Genomic DNA, 15,888 nt, shown 5'->3' on the forward strand with positions numbered 1-15,888 from the left:
TCCCAGACTCCTCTCGTAGCCCAGTGAGCATGAATTCCAAAAAGATTCAATGTAATTCCTCACTGCTTACTACTCTCTAGGAATCATGTGTATCTGAATTGATGAATAATGTTCCTTTTGTAGGTCCTTTGCGTGGATTTCAGGGGGAATACTGTGGATTTCCAGTGGTTGTAAAATCAGGGAACTGATTGATGCAATGTAAATACCATGAAGCTGCAAATATATCCCATGCTGGCAGCTCATTACCTCTATCCCATGCTTGGAGACATTTGTTTATATAAGATAAATGGCTTCAGCCTTTACCCTTAAGGAAACAGTGTTTCTACCGTCAGACTGTTGTCCTGTAAGCTGAAAGTTTTTTGTGCTCCAATTGTCTTTCAATCTCTTAATGCTTGCAAGCCAATTGTTTAACACACAAAACATATTTTAAGATTAAAGCATGAAATTATTACAACAGCAAAATTCCATGACATGTGACATTGAAAAACAGAGTGAAGCAAAAACAAAATGCGCACATACTCGTGCACAAGGCTATTTATAATGCAAGAATGCAGAGGAAAATAGACCTAATGCATTTAATCCCACTTGCACAATGTTAAGGATTTAGAAAAATTAAACTGACTGAGAGGCCAGAACACATTTAACCTTTAACAAAATAATAGCCTGCAGGAGACCAAAACATCTTTAGAAATTCTGGACATTGTTTATTTCTTTCCCCCTAAAAGATCTTAGGAATTTGGTGAAAAGAAAATAAAGAAATGAGAAAAAAGGATGACCCAATTCGACCCCCCCCCCCCCCCCCCCCACCCCCACCCAATCCCACACAGGAACTGCCCGTGGAAATGCCAGAGTCACTTTGCATGATGCATGTCAAGAAGCTTTTGTTTGCCTGTACTTACTTTAATTCATTTTCGTCATCCTTCTGTTTTTTTTTATTTTACCAGGGGAATCTCTAAGCTTTGCAGACGACCTTCTTTCAGGCCTGGGGTCCTCCTGTGTGGTGGTGGGGAAAAACCATGGGGTCGCCTCGGAAACGACCACGTACTCCTTAATTTTCAAGTGCCTGGAGCCAGACAGTTTCTACAAGTAAGCAAAAAACACAAAAGCACGGGATCATGCACTTGCGCACACACACTGGGGTTGCCAACTCTGGTTAGGTGAAATCCTGGAGGTTTCAGCATCTGCCCTCCTGTCACAGTCCCCAGCTGCTCCATGTTGCCCTATTCCCCCAGTGCAATGCCTCCCCACACCAGTTAGAAAGCAAACAAGCTCTAAGCTAATTGATAGGACTAACCTTGACTGTCAGCCTAGTCATCTCTTTTCTCCACCTCCAACATTTTTGCATATGCCTGGAAAATGAAAAAAAAAATCAGAGCTTGTTTCACCACCCAAGGTTTTTCTCCTTACTTCCAGAGGTGTCCTGGAGAATAATTGTCAATTCCAGGAGACCCCAGGGCAATCCTGGAGCTGGCAACCTTAACACACATATTTTCAAATGGCTTTTTCAAAGGGAATGTTTCAATGGTGGTTCGAAACAAAAATGTGTGTGAAAAATACCTACAGAAACTGTTATCCGTCGTTAGGTCAAATTGCAAGAAATCTGGATTCTTAGGTTTCCACTGCAAACTTGTACAAACAGCTCGCTAACTCCAGCATTTTCCCTTTCCCTGGCTACTTCACTCTACCAGGAAAGATGTTTTGCGGTTAGTTTGTTTGCCTTAGTGCAGGAGTCTTTCAAACTTGGCATGTCTTGTTTAACACCTCCACAAGGTGCTTTTATTTTGCTTCACCCCAATAGTTACAGAAGTCACAGCTGAACAAATTTCAGTGCTACACTCTTGTGTTTATTCCATTTGCTGCTGGTGGATTGGATTCCTTAGTGGTGTTTGACATGAGAAGGTTTGTGTTTGACGAGTCTCATGTTTGCATGCCAGGTTTCCCCATGTTTACGAATGAGTATGTTCTCGACCACTCTTTGCCATGGCCAGATATGAAAACAAACCTCACTAACGATGGCCTTATTTTTCCTAATTCTTCTCGGGTAGTTCACACTGCAACATTCCTGTTCTCTTTTCCCATTACCCCATTGTCTCATCTTACTGGAGCATCTAAAAGCCCTTCAAGGGTTTTGAAATATTAAGCCATGGGGTTTAAGATTGATGCTGGCTTTAGAGAAAATGTGTGCCTTCCGATCCCTGCACGGTGAGCAATGAGGAAAACGATTCTTTTCTACATGATTTCCCAACCTAATTGAAATGGCAGAAAATTGAAAATAAATGCGGAAAATACTTGAAATATACAGTGAGACCACCTTTTCACAAACAGGCTCCACCTGAATGACCTGCTATAAATTTCCCAGGTTCTCTGTTTTTAATATTCCTCAGGATTAAATTTCCTGTTCAAAATGGTGCTGTTGGAGGGGCAGCACTGCAATGCCAAGGGGTTTTGGAGCAGACTTCTATGTTGCTGACGTTTGGTGTGAAAATTGAAGTGGAACTTCATCTGTATAAGTGGCATGACAAACTTGCACAAACATTGGCACTTTACAAACCTTTTTTTTAAAATTGAACCAATGATAAATTATTTATAATATCAGTCACAATAATGACAATGTGTTACCAGTCAGAATACTGAGCCTTCCTCTGAATGTCTCGATCCCTATAATAATAACCTAATTGTCACAAGTAGGCTTACATTAACATTGCAATGAAGTTACTGTGAAAAGCCCCTAGTTGCCACATTCTGGCACCTGTTCGGGTACACAAAGGGAAAATTCAGAATGTCCAAATTACCCAACAGTACGTCTTTCGGGACTTGTGGGAGGCAACCGGAGCACCCGGATGAAACCCACCCAGACACGGGGAGAACGTGCAGACTCCACTCAGTGATCCAAGCTGGGAATCGAACCTGGGATCCTGGCACTGTGAAGCAACAGTGCTAACGACTGTGCTACCGTGAAGTACCCTTAGCATCATTATCACTTAATAGACTAGATTACTGAGGTTTTGATAAAGGTTCAATGCAGTTGAACCTGACTTTTCCCTCCCAAAAGACAAGTCAGGATTAAATCTGATGAGACCTAAAAATGTCAGTGCTGGCATTGCACTTCCAGTGTGGCACAGTGAGCCATTCAGCTCACTTGGCAGCTACCCACCCCATCTGTAAATGGCTGGGGAGAAAGTACTGTGGTACTTACTTACTTAAAATGCTTTATTCTCTTTCAATTTCTGATTTACATCTAGGCCTTTGCGACTCCTCGAATTCTGTCTTCATTTCGACACCAGAGAGCATTTGAATTGCTCAGACTTCACTTTACTCAATAATTTGAAATAAAGAGTACAAAATAAAGTTCAAGAGCAAATGGTGCACATCATTTGTGGTCTTTTAAGGGGTAGTAAGAAGTAGGGGATTAAGGCGATGACCATCACTGCAAGGTCAGTGAAGTCTTTACATTTTTTAGAATCCAAAAACCCAGATATTTTCTTAAAGAAGCCACATGTTTCACAGTTTAAAGCAAAAGTATTTTACGACACCAAAATCAAATAATAATAATAATAACCCTTTATTGTCACAAGTATGAAGTTATTGTGAAAAGCCCCTAGTCGCCACATTCCCGCGCCTGTTCAGGGAAGCTGAAACAGGAATTGAACCCGCGCTGCTGGCCTTGTTCTGCATCACAAACTAAGCTAAACCAGCCCCAAATATGAATATTAATAAATACACTCTATCTTAAATAGTCAGTTACATTAAAGAAAGTAAAAGTATAATTGTAATAGCTATCCCCAAGGGCTAACCCCTTTAAGGGACATTCTCTGAGGGCGGGATGGGGGTGGGGATTCACTGGGATATGTTGGGACTTGTCCCAGCAGTTGGACCCTGGAGCTGAGGATTTTAAAGCACTTTGTAAAGAATTATTTAAAGTTGGGATAAATCATTGTTTCTTATAAGTTAACTGGTGGAACCAATTCATGAAGTTATTACATTGGCAGATGCGGAGAAGAACCATTCACAAATCGAGAGAGAGAAGGGTTAGCTGTCATCTGTGGCATCAAAATATTCCACCAATATCTTTCTGGGAGACATTTCACTTTAGTGACAGACAACACAGCATTGTTGGGTTTATTCAAGGAAGGTGAGGCTATCCCACTAATAGCTACGGCCCAGATACATCATTTGATGTTGTTCTTGTTGGCTTATGAATACAGCATTGAACATTGTCCAGGGACGCAAACAGCTATTGCAGATGCCCTGAGCTGTAATCCTTTGCCAGAGGTGGGTGCAACCCCCACACTACTAGAAGAGATAAGAATGGCCATGAATTTTCTCGGTGCTTTGCCAGTTTCGGCTCAACAGATTAAGTACTGGACAAACAGAGACCCATATCTGTCAAAGGTGAAACATGATATTGTATGGATGGCAGAACAAGAGAGCTTCAGAGGAAATGTAGGCTTACCAGATCTGGAAAGACATGTTTAGCTGTGAGGATGATATCTTTCTCTCAGGGTTGAGAATGGTTGTCCCCGGGCCAGTAAGATGATTTTTACTCAAAGAGTTACATAGTGCCATCTGGGCATGTCTAAACTGTAGGTGCTAGCAAGAAGCTGCATGTGGTCGCTTGGCATCGATGCTGCAATTGAATGAGCGATAAAGCACTGTTATCAGTTCCAATTACAGCAGAAGTTATCCTCCGCAGCTCCGTTACACCCATGGAAATGGCCAGGCCAATCATGGGTTAGGGTCCACATTGACTATGTGGGAGCATTTATGGCACAATATTTTTCTTGATAGTGGATGCCCATTCTAAGTGGATAGAGGTGTTTGAGATTATATCCACAATTGCTTACGTCACAGTTGAGAAGCTGTGCAAGTGTTTCTCGATCCAGGGGATACCAATGGTCTTCGTTTTGGACAATGGAATGGCTTTTACCGGTGCCGAGTTCCAGAAGTTTATGACTTTTAACAGAATAAAACATATCAGAACGGTATTACACCATCCTTCGTCCAATGGACTGGCCGAGAGGGCATTGAGACTTTCAAGGTTAGTGTGAAGAAGAAACCACCCACAACTTAAAACACCACGTTGACCAGGTTCCTGCTATCGTATAGGATCACACGGCATATGACTACTGGAGCCTCTCCAGTGGAGCTGCTGACGGGTCATCGGTTGTGGACCTGCTTAAACCTTGTGTTCCCAAATATAGCAGGGAGAGTGGAGACAAGCTACAGGAACCAGAAGAGGAACCATTATTCATTTAAAAGTGCAAGAGCATTTGAAATAGAGGATCCAGTGTTTGTGATGTATTTCGGTAACAGACCAATTTGGGTTCCAGGAAGTTTTGTGACCAGTACAGGGACGGTGTTCTATTAGGTTCAAATACAGGGAAAGATTCTAAAGAAGCATGTAGACCACGTGCATGGGTGAGAGCTGTCCCAAGAGCTAGTTCTACGACCTTGATTTGTTATGTTGTAGGTGTAACATAAGCGGCTTCCTTGTGGTGCACTTGACAAAGGAAGGTTCAGACGTGGAGATAACTTCAACACGTTTATTAAACTATTTACACTTCTATTACTCGGGTTCGACACTACTGCTAATCCTACTATAGCTACCCAGACTGACTAACCAGCTGCTGTAATCCACGTGGGTGGGTCTAATATTGAATCAACCTGTGTCTGTACTCACTGATTGTCTCCACTGGAAAGAGGCAGATCATGTGTGTGGTGTCCGTTATATATCGGTTGGTGTAATGCCCCACTGTGGTCGTGTCACCTCCGTGTGTATCGTGAATGTCTATTGGTCGTGTCCTATCTACTTGATCTATTGGTTGAGTGTGTGTGTGATGTCACTGGTGCTCCCTCTAGTGTCTAGCTAGCCTACATGCATTTACATTGATGCACATCACCACAGACCTGATCCAGTTGTGCCAACAGGAAGCGCTGTGGGTTGCCCAAGGATTAACACATAACAGGTCAGAGTGTTACCCCCTAGGAAACATTGGAAACAGAGGAAGGTAAAATGTCAGTACAAGGAGAAAGTCCTTGTGAAATAAGGCCAACAGTACCTAATTCAATACAAGAACCGTAGTCACTGGAGCCCTGTCGCTCCATGAAAAAGAAGACGTCACCGGACAGACTGAGTTATTGATGAACTAGTGCAATAGTGTTCATAATCGTCATTGTTCTGGCAATTGTGTAATTTAATTATTTCCATGTGTAAAAAGGGGCATAAGGGGGAGGGATATAGCAGTTAATCCCTTTTACGGGATGTTCTGAGGGAGGGGGGGGGGGTCATGTGGCTCACTGGTCCGATCAGGGACAGGGGGACAGGGGTTGGGATTTCACTGGGACATGTTGGGACTTGTCCCAGCAGTTAGACCTGAGTTTTGTGTATAGAAAGACCGTTTTCAAGCACTCTGTAGATCGTTGTTTATAGTTGAAATGAATCATTGTTTCTGATAAGTTAACTGGTGGAGCTAATTCTTGAAGTTATTACAATAATGAACTCCATGATCGATAATCTAAATAGAACTCTTCAAATCCTATTTCCTTCGACATCCATTGGACTTATACCCCAATGCACTGAAGTTAGATACTTATAAAGAATTGGAAGATTACTGCCTGGTCTACATGCTGCTTCGAAGATTCGTAAAAAAGAATTGAGATTTCTTGAGCTTTCTGCTTGCATCCAACAAAGTTTTCTCTTCATATTTCCTCCAACCATCCTAAAGTTGCAAACTCCCCATCCAACATAGGTACCTCTAGTGGCTCAAAATTTTCTTGGTTCTAATATTCTTTAACTCCGGAGTTTTCATCTAACTCTCTCTCTCAGCTTGCCAGACATTCAACACACTGTTAGGAATCCTTCAGTTAACAAGAGCTTTAAACTCTTTTAGCCAAGGCACGAAATTTCAACTGAGCTCTGCAAGATTTTTTTCCTTCCTTTCTGCAGCTAACTTGTTCTCCATCTTAAAATCTGAAACTTCGTGAACACTGAATCACACCACAATAATTAACTAATGTTGTCTTCGTTCCCCTCTATTGTTTATCTCCCAGGGAATCTGGTCGCATGATCCTTTACTGAAAGCCAGGTGTTGTCACAGAAGTCATATCCTAGAGAAACCTAGTTCTTAAAGGGACCAACACACAGTATAGTCTTTTTACGCCAAAGTACATGGGACTTCACACAAGTGAGAGTTCAAATAGGTTATGAATATTATTTCAAAAGCAGGCCATTGAAGTACAATGTTGCAGACTTATATTTCCTGAAAAACATTCTATTATAGCTGGTCGTATTCCATTAATTTTTAAACAACTCTGATGATAAAAAAATGTAACCGTATTCTTTGGTTTAGAAATTTTCAACAGTGATTTTACTGGCACACATGTTCCAGATGGTTCATGCATTCACCATTCATTTTAATTATAATATGCTTGCCAAATCCTGTGATAAGACAACACATACCTTGGTCAAGGCAACACAACTTTAAAGATGAAAGTAATTCACTTATGCGGGTCAAGTAGATTTGCTTATGAGGGTCATGGCAATGAGTTTACAAAGGTCAAGTCTATACACTCATAGAGGACAATGTGGTGTACTAATAAGGTCAAAGAAACGTGGTTATAATGGCCAAAGCAATGCACTTTTAAAGAACAACATAATATGGGTTTTTTTATTAGTTCATGGGATTTGGCCATCACGGTCATTTATTGCTAGTTCCCTGAGAAGGTGGTTGGAGTTTGCTATAGTCTGTCTGGTGTTGGTACACCGGCAGTGTTATTAGGCAGGGAGCTCCAAGGTTCACCCAGCGACAGTAATGTACTTCCAAATCAGGGGTATTTATCTTGGGTGGAAACTTGCACAAGGTTGTGTTCCCATATGCCTGCTGCCTTCCCACTGTTCGTTGGTAGGGTTTGCAGAGTTGGAAGGTGATCTGTCGAAGGAGCCATGATGAGTTGCCACAGTATACCTTGGTTCATTCGGCAACCACACTGGTGGAAGAAGCGAATGGTATTTACGGTATATTTCCCCTCTATGTTAGACCTACCAAAATGCATTACCTCACGTTTGTCTGGATTAAACTCCATTTGCCATTTCTCTGCCCAAGTCCCCAACCTATCTATATCCTGCTGTATCCTCTGACAATCCTCAACACTATCTGCCACACCACAAACCTTGGTGTCATCCGCGAACTTACTAATCAGACCAGCTACACTTTCCTCTGAATCGTTTGTGTGTACGACAAACTTCGGAGGCCCCAGCACAGATCCCTGTGGAACACCACTAGTCACAACCTTCCATTCAGGAAAACACCTATCTACTGCTACCCTTTGTCTTCTGTGACTGAGCCACTTCTGTATCCATCTTACCACCTCACCTCTGATCCGTTGTGACTTCACCTTTTGTACCAGTCTGCCAAGAGGCACCTTGTTAACGGCTTTACTGAAGTCCATGAAAACAACATCCACCTCCCTTCCCTCGTCAATCATCTTTGTTACCTCCTCAAAAACTTGATCAAGTTAGTGAGGCACGACTTCCCCTTCATAAAACCATGCTGTCTAACGCTAATGAGTCCATTTGTTTCCAAATGTGTATAAATCCTGTCCCTGAGAATTCTCTCCAATAATTTACCTTCGACCGACATGAGGCTCACCAGCCTATGGTTTGCAGGATTCTCCCTGCTATCTTTCTTAAACAGCAGTACCACTTTAGCTATTCTCCAGTCCTCTGGGATCTCACTTGTAGCCAATGAGGATACAAAGATGTCAGTCAATGCACCAGCAATTTCTTCCCTTGCTTCCCTCAGTATGCGGAGGTAAATCCCATCTGGCCCAGGAGACATATTTACCTTAATATCTTTTAAAAGACACAACACCTCCTCCTTTTTGATGTCAACATGACCCAGACTGTCCACACACCCTACCCAAGAATCATCTTCCACAAAGTCCCTTTCTTTGGTGAACACTGATGCAAAGTACTCATTTAGTACCTCGCCCATTTCCTCTGGCTCAACACATAGATTTCCCCCACTGTCCTTAAGTGGTCCAATTCTTTCCCTGGACACGCTCCTTCTTTTTACATATGAAGAAAATGCTTTGGGATTCATCTTAATCCTTCTTGCCAAGGGTTTTCCATGCTCCCTCCTAGCCCTCCTAATTTCCCACTTAAGTACCTTCCTATTTTCTTAATACTCCTCAAGTGTTTTGACTGTTCCCACCCTTCTAGACCGTGGAGGAGCCTCCTTTTTCTTTTTGACGAGGTTCATAATATTCCTTGTTATCCAAAAAGCTCCCTAAATTTCCCATACGTATCCTTCGTTCTCTCAGGAAGGTGACTTTCCTAAATCCTAATCAACTGTCGCTTGAAAGACTCCCATATGTCCTGTGTTGATTTACCCTCTGTAGCGCACAAAGACTCACGAGAGACGAATAGAGGTGAAGTCGATGAGGCTTTATTATTGTTCCCTGCAGTTCAGTAGCTGACTGGCCTGCGGGGGAGAACTCCAGGTTCTTATACTCCGCCTTCAGGGCGGAGCTAGAGGTCAACAGCCAACCAGGACCCGGGATCTGTCAGCCAATGACATCACGGCTTCACAGTCCCACATGACCCCTAATGCATACTACCACATTCACCCCTTGTTAAAAATGAACCCGGCGGGGTGGTGCTTCGTATGGTGGTAAGGGTTTACAAGGCTGGTCCTGGGAGGAAAACCTTTGCATGTACTGAGGTTTTTTTTGTTTTGAACTATTTACAGTAAAAGGGGGAAAAGGAAAACGTTCTGGTTACAGTCCACAATATAGTAGTGTTACATTGATGCCACAAGTCGGTCGGGCGGTCTGGTCGTCCTCGTCGATCGCCTCGGCCCCAGTGGTGGTGCTTGTTCCCGTGTTGTCGTCTCCGGGAGTCTTACGGTTTCTGCTTCCGCTTCACTTCTGGTCGGACCTGGGAGGAGGACCGATCCCCCCGGGAAGGGGGCGCTCGCGGGGTGCGCCGGTGGCAGGGAGGGGGTGATTGGTGTCGGGGGGGTGTGTGTGTTGCCGGCGGGCGCCAGATCTCGCAGGGAGACCGTGTCCTGTCGGCCGTCGGGGTACTCCACGTAAGCGTACTGCGGGTTCGCGTGGAGGAGGCGAACCCTCTCAACCAACGGGTCCGACTTGTGCGCCCGCACATGTTTCCGGAGCAGGATGGGTCCTGGGACCGCCAGCCAGGTCGGCAGCGACGTTCCAGAGGAGGACTTCCTGGGGAAGACAAGGAGGCGCTTATGAGGCGTTTGGTTAGTGCTAGTACACAGTAGCGACCGGATGGAGTGGAGAGCGTCCGGGAGGACCTCCTGCCACCGTGAAACTGGGAGGTCCCTGGACCGTAGGGCCAGTAGGACGGTCTTCCAGACCGTGCCGTTCTCCCTCTCTACTTGCCTGTTCCCCCGGGGGTTGTAGCTGGTCGTCCTGCTCGAGGCTATACCGTTGCTGAGCAGGAACTGGCGCAGCTCGTCACTCATAAAGGAGGACCCCCTGTCGCTGTGGACGTATGCGGGGCAACCGAACAGTGTGAATATGGTGTTAAGGGCTTTAATGACTGTGGCCGCTGTCATGTCAGGGCAGGGGATGGCGAAGGGGAAACGGGAGTACTCGTCCACCACGTTCAGGAAGTATATGTTGCGGTCGGTGGAGGGGAGGGGCCCTTTGAAATCCAGACCAAGGCGTTCGAAGGGACGGGAAGCCTTGATCAGGTGCGCACCATCCGGCCTGAAAAAGTGCGGTTTGCACTCTGCGCAGATGTGGCAGTTCCTTGTGACTGTACGGACCTCCTACACGGAGTAGGGGAGGTTGCGGGACTTTATAAAGTGGTAGAACCGAGTGACCCCCGGGTGGCAGAGGTCCTCGTGGAGGGTTTGGAGGTGGTTCATTTGTGCGTTGGCACATGTGCCGCGGGATAGGGCGTCGGACGGCTCGTTCAGCTTTCCGGGACAGTACATGATCTCATAGTTGAAGGTGGAGAGCTCGATCCTCCACCTTAAGATCTTGTCGTTCTTAATTTTGCCCCGCTGTGCATTATCGAGCATGAAGGCTACCGACCGTTGGTCCGTGAGGAGAGTGAATCTCCTGCCGGCCAGGTAATGCCTCCAATGTCGCACAGCTTCCACTATGGCTTGGGCTTCCTTTTCCACTGAGGAGTGGCGGATTTCTGAAGCGTGGAGGGTTCGGGAGAAAAAGGCCACGGGCCTGCCCGCTTGGTTAAGGGTGGCCGCTAGAGCTACATCGGAGGCGTCGCTCTCGACCTGGAAGGGGAGGGACTCGTCGATGGCGCGCATCGTGGCCTTTGCGATATCCGCTTTGATGCGGCTGAAGGCCTGGCAAGCCTCTGTCGACAGGGGGAAGGTCGTGGTCTGTATTAGGGGGCGGGCCTTGTCTGCGTACTGGGGGACCCACTGGGCGTAATATGAAAAAAAACCCAGGCAGCGTTTTAGGGCTTTTGAGCAGTGCGGGAGGGGAAATTCCATGAGTGCGCGCATACGTTCAGGGTCGGGGCCTATTATCCCATTGCGCACTACATATCCCAAGATGGCTAGCCGGTTTGTGCTAAACACGCACTTGTCCTCATTGTATGTGAGGTTCAAGGCTTTAGCGGTCTGGAGGAATTTTTGGAGGTTGGCGTCGTGGTCCTGCTGATCGTGGCCGCAGATGGTCACGTTGTCGAGGTACGGGAACGTGGCCTGCAACCCGTGTTGATCAACCATTCGGTCCATCTCTCGTTGGAAGACCGAGACCCCGTTTGTGACGCCAAATGGGACCCTTAGGAAGTGGTATAATCGCCCGTCTGCCTCGAAGGCTGTGTACTTGCGGTCACTTGGGCGGATGGGGAGCTGATGGTAGGCGGACTTGAGGTCCACGGTGGAGAAGACCTTATATTGGGCAATCCGATTGACCATGTCGGATATGCGGGGGAGAGGGTACGCATCTAGTTGTGTGTACCTGTTGATGGTCTGGCTATAGTCTATGACCATCCTTTGCTTCTCCCCTGTCTTTACTACTACCACTTGTGCTCTCCAGGGACTGTTGCTGGCCTGGATTATGCCTTCCTTCAGTAGCCGCTGGACTTCGGACCGAATGAATGTCCGGTCCTGGGCGCTGTACCGTCTGCTCCTAGTGGCGACGGGTTTGCAATCCGGGGTGAGGTTTGCAAACAAGGATGGGGGCTCAACCTTGAGGGTTGCGAGGCCGCAGATAGTGAGTGGGGGTATTGGGCCGCCGAATTGAAACGTTAGGCTCTGCAGGTTGCACTGGAAATCTAATCCCAGTAATGTGGGCGCGCAGAGTTGGGGAAGGACGTAGAGCCTGTAGTTTTTAAACTCCCTCCCTTGCACCGTTAGGGTCACTATGCAGAAGCCTTTAATCTGTACGGAGTGGGATCCTACAGCTAGGGAAATCTTTTGCGCACTGGGACGGATGGTCAAAAAACAGCGTCTTACCGTGTCGGGGTGGATGAAGCTTTCCGTGCTCCCGGAGTCGACCAGGCATGGTGTCTCGTGCCCGTTTATCAGCACCGTTGTTGTCGTCGTCTGGAGCGTCGGGGCCGTGCTTGGTCCAGCGTCATTGAGGCCAGACGTGATCGTAGTGTTTGAGCGTCTTCCTCGAACCCCGTGGAGCCGTCGACACTGGGGTCCGTTGTTGCCGTCCAAGATGGCGGCGGGGGTGAACAAAATGGCCGCCCCCATGCATCGCACATGGCTGGGGGGTCACAAGATGGCGGCGGGGTGGACAAAATGGCCGTCCCCATGCGTCGCACAGGTCTGGGGGATCCCAAGATGGCGGCGCCCCTCCTCCCCTCGTGGTGGCCGGGACCCAAAATGGCGGCGCCTGCAGGTCGCACATAGGGCGCTGGGGGGGTTGGGGAGCGTCAGAAACGCGCAGATCGCCTTGTTCTCCGGGGACAGCGGTAGTCAGGACCCAAACTGGTTGCGCCTGCGGGTCGTACATGGGGCGCAGGACAGCGGTGGCCGGGACCCAAACTGGTTGCGCCTGCGGGTCGTACATGGGGCGCTGGGGGGTTGGGGAGCGTTAGAAGCGCGCAGGAATCCTTGTTCTCCGGGGACAGCGGCGACCTCCCGGGACCGGCACACAGCCGCGAAATGGCCCTTTTTTCCGCAGCTCTTACAAGTCGCTGCGCGGGCCGGGCAGCGCTGCCGGGGGTGTTTCGCCTGGCCGCAGAAATAGCAGCGGGCTCCCCCGGGACGACTTGGTGTCAGAACCCCGCAAGCCTGTGGGGTGGGGGGAGGGGGGGGTTTGTCGCGACAGGGGTCCACGGAGCCCAAGGGGCTGCCGCGCGGTCGGGGCCGTAGGCGCAGGCATTCCGCGCGGCCACATCTAGTGAGGCTGCAAGGGCCCGTGCCTCTGAGAGTCCTAGCGACTCTTTTTCTAAAAGTCTTTGGCGGATTTGGGAAGAGTTCATACCAGCCACAAAAGCATCACGCATCAACATGTCCGTGTGTTCCATCGCGTTTACCGGCGGGCAGCTGCAGGCCCGTCCCAAAATTAGTAGCGCGGCGTAGAAATCATCTATCGATTCTCCGGGACTTTGCCGTCTCGTTGCGAGTTGGTAGCGTGCGTAGATCTGGTTCACTGGGCGAACGTAGCTGCTTTTTAGTGCTGCGAACGCCGTCTGGTAATCCTCTGCGTCTTCGATGAGAGGGAAAATTTCCGGGCTTACCCTCGAGTGCAGGACCTGTAGTTACTGGTCTTCTGTGACCCGGCCGGGGGCCGTTCTGAGGTAGGCCTCGAAACAAGTCTGCCAGTGTTTGAAAACTGCTGCTGAGTTCACTGCGTTGGGGCTGATCCTCAGGCATTCCGGGATGATCCTGAGCTCCATAGTTCTTTTAAGCACGCTTAATAAATTGTAGCGCACAAAGACTCACGAGAGACGAATAGAGATGAAGTCGATGAGGCTTTATTAAGCGTGACTTGTTCCCCGCAGTTCAGTAGCTGACTGGCCTGCGGGGGAGAACTCCAGGTTCTTATACTCCGCCTTCAGGGCGGAGCTAGAGGTCAACAGCCAACCAGGACCCGGGATCTGTCAGCCAATGACATCACGGCTTCACAGTCCCACATGACCCCTAATGCATACTACCACACCCTCCAACCGCCGCACCCAATCCAAATTCTTCAATTCCTGTCAAATGTTATCATAATTTGCCTTTCCCCAGTTTAGGACCTGAACGCGAGTGTTTTTCTCATCCCTATCCAAATGTACCCTAAAACGTATGGAATTATGGTCACTTCTCCCAAAATGTTCCCCTACTGAAACCTCAACCACCTGTCCAGGCTCATTCCCCAGTACCAGGTCCAGTACTGCCCCATCCCTAGTCGGACTATCTACATATTGCATCAAGAAGCCTTCCTGGATACCTCTTACAAACTCTGTCCCATCCAAACCCCTAGCACTAACTGAGTCCCAGTCAATATAGGGGAAATTAAAATCCCCTACCACAATAACCCTGTTTGCACCTATCCAAAATCTCTCTACCTATCTGCTCCTCCATCTCCCACTGGCAGTTGGGGGGCCTGTAATAAACACCCAACATTGTGATTGCACCCTTCCTGTTCCTGAGCTCTACCCAGATTGCCTCATTGTATGAGCCCTCCGAGATGTTGTTTCGCAGCACAGCTATAATATTCTCCTTAACGAGTAATGCTACTCCACCATCCCTTTTACATCCCCTCTATCTCTCCTGAAGCATCTGTATCCTCCAACGTTCAGCTGCCAATCCTGCTGTTCCTTTAACCGCATTTCTGTGATAGCCACAATATCATAATTCCAAGCACTAATAAGTGCTCTAAGTACATCTGCCTTACCTGCTATCCTTCTGGCATTGAAACAAATACACTTCAAACCACTGCTTTTGACCAGACCGGGTGATGTTGTTCTCTTATTTTTGTTCTCTATTTCCCCTTCAACGTTCAAGGCAGTACAGTTTTAAGAGTTGTTATTCTTCAGCTATTTCTCCTTATGCCCTCGTCTGTCTTTCTGTTTTAAAGGAAGGTTTTGGTTCTGTGAAGTTTTGAATTATGAGGCCCTTTGTGTAGGGGTGAGTGAGAACATAAAACCATGTACAAATTGGCCACCAGGTATATTCTCCATTTTGTTTGGTAGAGCAAGTGGGCAAAGCTTTAAGCAGTAATAGATTCAATTGAATTGTAATTTGAGCAGAAGTGATATTGTTCCACACAATCCGTATAGTTTGTGATTTGTACATTTTGGGATAATGTGATGCATAGCCTTCCAAGTTGCAGCGGATGACTTATTTTGTAGGTATTAATACAAGCTTCCAGGAAGGAAATTACAGAGCACTCATCAAATTGTGAAGTCAGATTACATCCTCAGTGATAAGCGGTGAGCTTGAGCAATTTATCATCCGAATTCAGAGATCTAATTACTGTTTTTAATTAGCTCCCAGGTATTACTGATGTTAGATACTTGTTCATTTCTTATAAACTGAAAAATCAAAAAGTTCCATCCTGCTGGGACTTCAATATTAACTTTTGCTTGTGTGATGGTGTTTGCTTGGCAGTGTTGGCGTGGCGGTGTTTGTGTGGCGGTATTGGTGTGGCAATGTTGGTGTGACGGTATTGGTGTGGCAGTGTTGGCATGGCAGTGCTTGTGTGGCAGTGTTGGCACAACAATGTTTGTGTGGCGATGTTGAAATACACATGTTTGTGTGTGTGCACGTATGTATTGATTGGTGCTTGGCAGTGTTGGCGTGGCGGTGTTTGTGTGGCGGTATTGGTGTGGCAATGTTGGTGTGACGGTATTGGTGTGGCAGTGTTGGCATGGCAGTGCTTGTGTGGCAGTGTTGGCACAACAATGTTTGTGTGGCGATGTTGAAATACACATGTTTG

General features: G+C 47.1%; 1 protein-coding gene across 4 annotated transcripts in view; it reads left to right on the forward strand.

The window, feature by feature from the left end:
- Positions 1–15,888, forward strand: part of LOC140399093 (astrotactin-2-like) — a 2,178,011-nt gene that overhangs the window by 1,937,589 nt on the left and 224,534 nt on the right. For all 4 annotated transcript variants that reach the window (XM_072488234.1, XM_072488235.1, XM_072488236.1 and 1 more), the window contains one exon: positions 945–1,086. In XM_072488234.1, coding sequence (XP_072344335.1) covers positions 945–1,086 — 142 coding nt within the window. The remainder of the gene's footprint in view (positions 1–944; positions 1,087–15,888) is intronic.

This window comes from Scyliorhinus torazame, chromosome 22 (genome assembly GCF_047496885.1).
Source record: "Scyliorhinus torazame isolate Kashiwa2021f chromosome 22, sScyTor2.1, whole genome shotgun sequence".
In the NCBI taxonomy this organism is placed as follows: Eukaryota; Metazoa; Chordata; class Chondrichthyes; order Carcharhiniformes; family Scyliorhinidae; genus Scyliorhinus; species Scyliorhinus torazame.